The 1,142-nt window shown below is 47.1% G+C and overlaps 1 protein-coding gene across 1 annotated transcript; it reads right to left on the bottom strand.

Annotated features, from left to right (window-relative positions):
* Window positions 1-282: 282 nt before the first annotated feature.
* Window positions 283-789, bottom strand: LOC115218543. Its single transcript, XM_029788419.1, has one exon. The coding sequence runs from the start codon at window positions 787-789 to the stop codon at window positions 283-285; it is 507 nt and encodes a 168-aa protein (XP_029644279.1).
* Between the last annotated feature and the right edge of the window lie 353 nt (window positions 790-1,142).

The raw sequence follows: 1,142 nt of genomic DNA, 5'->3' as shown, positions 1-1,142 counted from the left end.
TACTCATTTGCTCGCTCAAGCAGTTGCGTTAGAGTAAATATATGGTCCATTGTGCTGTAGTTCTTCCGCAAGCCTGCTTGTTCCCTCGGTTGTTGTTTGTCGAGACGACGTGACAACCTGTTCAGAATTATCTTCGTGAACCGCTTGTACACGTGAGACAGCAGGCATATGGGTCGGTAGTTCTTTAGATCTTCTCTGTCGCCCTTCTTATACAGCAGGATGGTATTTGACTCTTTCCACTGCGAGGGAATTCTTCCCTTGTCTAGATAGTGCATAAATCGCTCAGCGAGGATTTTCCAGAGCTGCTCTGGACTTTAGCACCTCCGATGTTACATCGTCTTTCCCTGGAGCCTTTCCGTTTTTCATCGAGCCGATGGCTCTTTCAACCTCACTGACAAGGATAGGGGGCATGTTTTCTTCCTGTTGGAGTGGTGGTAACGGCTGGACATTTCTGGTAGACTTAAAGAGCTTGGTGTAGAAGTCTTCACAAACTTTTTCCATCTCGCTCTTCTCGTTGACCGGCACTCCATTTGTATTTTTCAGGGCCGTCACCTCCGATCTATATAGTACCATGTCCCTCTTGCATTTCTTGAGGCTCTTCTTTTCCTCTGCGGCCTTCAAGAGCTTCTCCATCCGGTACGCCTCAAAGTATTTCTTTAGTTGCTGACGAATTACTCTGCTGAGAATGGAATATTGAAGGTGATCTTCAATAGTCCTCTTCATATTTTCCTCTTCTCGAATAACTTCGTAGTTTCTTCCGAGATTCTTCCCTTCTTTTCTCTTGGGCATACACCCTTAGCCTTCCTTAAACACTCCTTCAGTTTCCCTATCAGTGAGTTGTAGTCTTCCTGCATGATGGCTTCCTGCAGCTTTGCCTCGTTGTAGACTCGGACACGTTTTTCCTTCGACGCCAAATATAACGCCATCTTTTCCCTCTTCCTGTCGATGACGACCCTCGCCCTTACCAGACGATGATCGCTGCCGGTGTTGAATGGCGTCATGACGGAGACGTCATGCAATATGCGTCGCTTATCAACCAGGATGTAGTCGATCTCGCTTCGGTGCTTAGAGTTCGGCGATATCCAAGTCCATCTCTTCCTCTCTCTCTTTCTGAATAGGCTGTTTCCGATGTAGAGCTGCCT

This window comes from Octopus sinensis, linkage group LG13 (genome assembly GCF_006345805.1).
Source record: "Octopus sinensis linkage group LG13, ASM634580v1, whole genome shotgun sequence".
Classification (NCBI taxonomy): domain Eukaryota; kingdom Metazoa; phylum Mollusca; class Cephalopoda; order Octopoda; family Octopodidae; genus Octopus; species Octopus sinensis.
Note: the sequence above shows the minus strand (reverse complement) of the source record. Positions and strands in the feature narration are given on the sequence as shown.

Excerpts from the sequence above, each read along its gene's own strand:
- LOC115218543 (XM_029788419.1), bottom strand. The coding sequence starts at position 789 with ATGCCCAAGAGAAAAGAAGGGAAGAATCTCGGAAGAAACTACGAAGTT.